The 2,913-nt window shown below is 51.9% G+C and overlaps 1 protein-coding gene across 1 annotated transcript; it reads left to right on the top strand.

Moving 5' to 3' along the window:
- S100a4 (S100 calcium binding protein A4) lies at positions 1 to 2,622 on the top strand. Its single transcript, XM_013015112.1, has 3 exons — positions 1 to 51; positions 1,017 to 1,172; positions 2,343 to 2,622. The coding sequence occupies exons 2-3, from the start codon at positions 1,032 to 1,034 to the stop codon at positions 2,505 to 2,507; spliced, it is 306 nt and encodes a 101-aa protein (XP_012870566.1). The 5' UTR covers positions 1 to 51; positions 1,017 to 1,031; the 3' UTR covers positions 2,508 to 2,622.
- The last annotated feature ends 291 nt before the right edge of the window (positions 2,623 to 2,913 follow it).

Genomic DNA, 2,913 nt, shown 5'->3' with positions numbered 1-2,913 from the left:
CTGCTGGGTTCTCCCCAAACCTCTCTTCTCAGCACTTCCTCTCTCGGTCTGGTGAGTTGTGTTGGCCTGACTGGCATGCAAAGGGTGTCAGGGGCCAAGGCAGGGGAAGGAGAAGGGGCGGCTGCTGGGGGCCAGATGTGCTAAATGGATCCACATGTGGGGTCCTAATGTGGAGGTGTGTATGCGCATGTGTGTGCATGTGTGCATATGTGTCTGAGCATGAATGTGCGCATGCACATACATACGCATGTAAGAGACCAAACACACACACAAGTATGTAGGTGGCTGGATCTGAGCTCTGAGAGTTTCTGGAATGTTGGGGTTTGCCTGTGCTGTTGCTATATGTTGGTGTGTGTGAGTCATGGGTGGACACGCTGGCTTGTGTTTGTGGGGTTGCACAAGTCTATGTGTGCATAGCTGGTATAGAAAGCAAAGCAAAGTCATCTGTGGGCTTCTGAATGGTAGTAGCCTAAGAGCCTCTGCCCTGCGCTCAGCAACCCAGCCCAGGAGAGCTTGGCCTCCCCACACTCCCCTCACACCCTTACCTCTTGTACCTCGCCCTAGCCCTCCCTAAGCTAGACACTGGGCACTAGACAGCTGGGTTTTTTCCGCTGCAGGCCTCTGGGCAGGCTTCCAGCAACCACACCCAGAGCTGAGAGAGAGAATAATGGGCAAGGGCGGGGCTTTGGGGGCTGAGCTGTGGTTGTGGATGAGCCAAGTGAGGGGTGGAAAAATGCTGTTGTTGGGGCCAGGCCTGAGGGAAGTCTACAAGCAGGTTCTGCTTGCAGGGTCTGCAGAGCCTGAGCAGTGGGCCTTGCAGATATTGGCTGCTTGAAGCATGCGTTTCCTACTGTGCACCTTCCCATGAAACACCTCCCACCAGGAACAGAGCCCACTTCTCTGCGATCCCCAGGGGAGCAGAGTTTCCTTAAGTCCTCCCAGAGGATGGGAGTGGGGTCCTCAACACATTGCTGGTGTGCGGCAAATAAGGATGCCTCCGTTCTTCCTGTCCCTAGGTCCTGATTGCTGCCATGGCGTGCCCTCTGGAGAAGGCCCTGGATGTGATGGTGTCTACCTTCCACAAGTACTCAGGCAAAGAGGGTGACAAGTTCAAGCTCAACAAGTCAGAGCTAAAGGAGCTGCTGACCCGGGAGCTGCCCAGTTTCCTGGGGGTGAGTGGGTCCTGTCTGGAAATAAGCCCCCCTATGGAGCATCCTCTAGAGGAAGGGCGTGGCCCTGGCCCGCATGGGCCATTACCAGAGTATAGCAGCAGCTGCATCTTAATCACGAGAGTAGGACCATGGAGGCTTGAGAGCTACTTCTCATTGCTCGGCGTGGATACCCAGTGAATGTCTACCTCTTACTTGTTCCAGCAGAGATGACTGAGAATGAACTGACAGGTCACAGGCCAGGCCCTCTGCCTCTATGCCTTCTCTAGGATCAGGAAGCTTGGTTCCGAGGCTGGGCTGGTAGAGGGGTTGTGGCACTTGGCACATCAGCCCATAGCAGGAGGGCTGTATCCGCTCTCCTCCATCCACTGCTTATGGGCAGGGCCTGAGTGGGCTTTGCATGACTTAACCCGAAGAGAAAAATTGAGGCCAGAGAGCTAAGTGACTTCTCAAGGCAGTTAGTGTACAAAACTGTAATCTAGACCATCGCTAGCGCTCCATTGATCTGTTTGTGAAGGAGCAATGGTGGACACACACACACACACACACACACACTTACAGGTCTTCTCCAAAACAAAAACATCTTACTTTTGTTAATATGTGCTGTTTATTAATTGATGACTGTTAAATAATAGATCATTAGAACAATTGTGGGTGAAGATGCAGCCCATCATCTCTCAGCTCCATCATTTACTCAGATTCCCCATCCAACAAGGTACTCTTCTCTGACTTTGGAGGAGTGGTTCAAGTTGTAGAATACCTGAGCACACTTGAAGCCCTGAGTTCAAACCCCAGTAACACACAATATTACAGCTGGTACAAGTGACTCACATCTGTAATTCTGGCTGCTCAGAAGGCAAAGGTCCAGAGGATCATGGTTCAAGCCAGCCCAGGCAGGAAAGTCTCCTAGACTCCATATTCTAAAATAGCTAGCAAAATATAGGACTGGTGGCATGGCTCAAGTGATAGAGGGTCAGCTCAGCAAGCAGGCCCACTGAATTTGAGGCCCTGAGTTCAAACCCCATTATTGTCCAAAAAAAAAAATACTAGCTGAGCCTCTAAAGGAGTGTCTGTAAACTTTCCCAAGCACCAATCTGCAGACAGGAACCTAGTCTAATCTGGGTTTTGTAGCCTGGGCTTCTGCTTTCTAACTGTAGCCTCTTCCTCCTCCAGAAAAGGACGGATGAAGCTGCATTCCAGAAACTGATGAGCAACTTGGATAGCAACAGGGACAATGAGGTGGACTTCCAGGAGTACTGCGTCTTCCTGTCCTGCATCGCCATGATGTGTAATGAGTTCTTCGAAGGTTGCCCGGATAAGCAGCCCCGGAAGAAGTGAAGGGTTCTCAGATGGTGGGTTGGGTGTTCTCTGCCCGCTGGCAATGAGCCATCTTGTTGGCTCCTTCAGACAAGTTAATGATGTCGAGCAAGTTCAATAAAGAATTTTGAAGCTATGGGGATGGTGGTCTGAGAGACTCTGTGCATGAGGACTGGGGCTGAGGGACAGATCATGTGATGGTGGGGGGAACTCCAGGAGGTGAGCTTGATTTGTGGAGTATGTACTAGTGAAGGTGGGGGGAGTGGGAGATGATTGTGTGTGTGTGTGTGTGTGTGTGTGTGTGTGTTCTGGTGGGGCCGCAGGCAGGGAAGGGACCACCAGAGGCTTGGAAGGCTCCAGCTCTGGGATCTTGGCCAGGCCACTACCCTTCCCATCTCTTTGCCTCCAGCAGGACTTCAAACTGCAG

Source organism: Dipodomys ordii, unplaced genomic scaffold (assembly GCF_000151885.1).
Source record: "Dipodomys ordii isolate 6190 unplaced genomic scaffold, Dord_2.0 Scaffold26, whole genome shotgun sequence".
In the NCBI taxonomy this organism is placed as follows: domain Eukaryota; kingdom Metazoa; phylum Chordata; class Mammalia; order Rodentia; family Heteromyidae; genus Dipodomys; species Dipodomys ordii.
This window is presented reverse-complemented; position numbering and strand designations above follow the sequence as displayed.

Coding starts and splice junctions, on each gene's coding strand:
- S100a4 (XM_013015112.1), top strand. CDS start 1,032: ATGGCGTGCCCTCTGGAGAAGGCCCTGGATGTGATGGTGTCTACCTTC. Junction 1,173..2,342: donor AGCTGCCCAGTTTCCTGGGG/GTGAGTGGGTCC, acceptor TTCCTCCTCCAG/AAAAGGACGGATGAAGCTGC.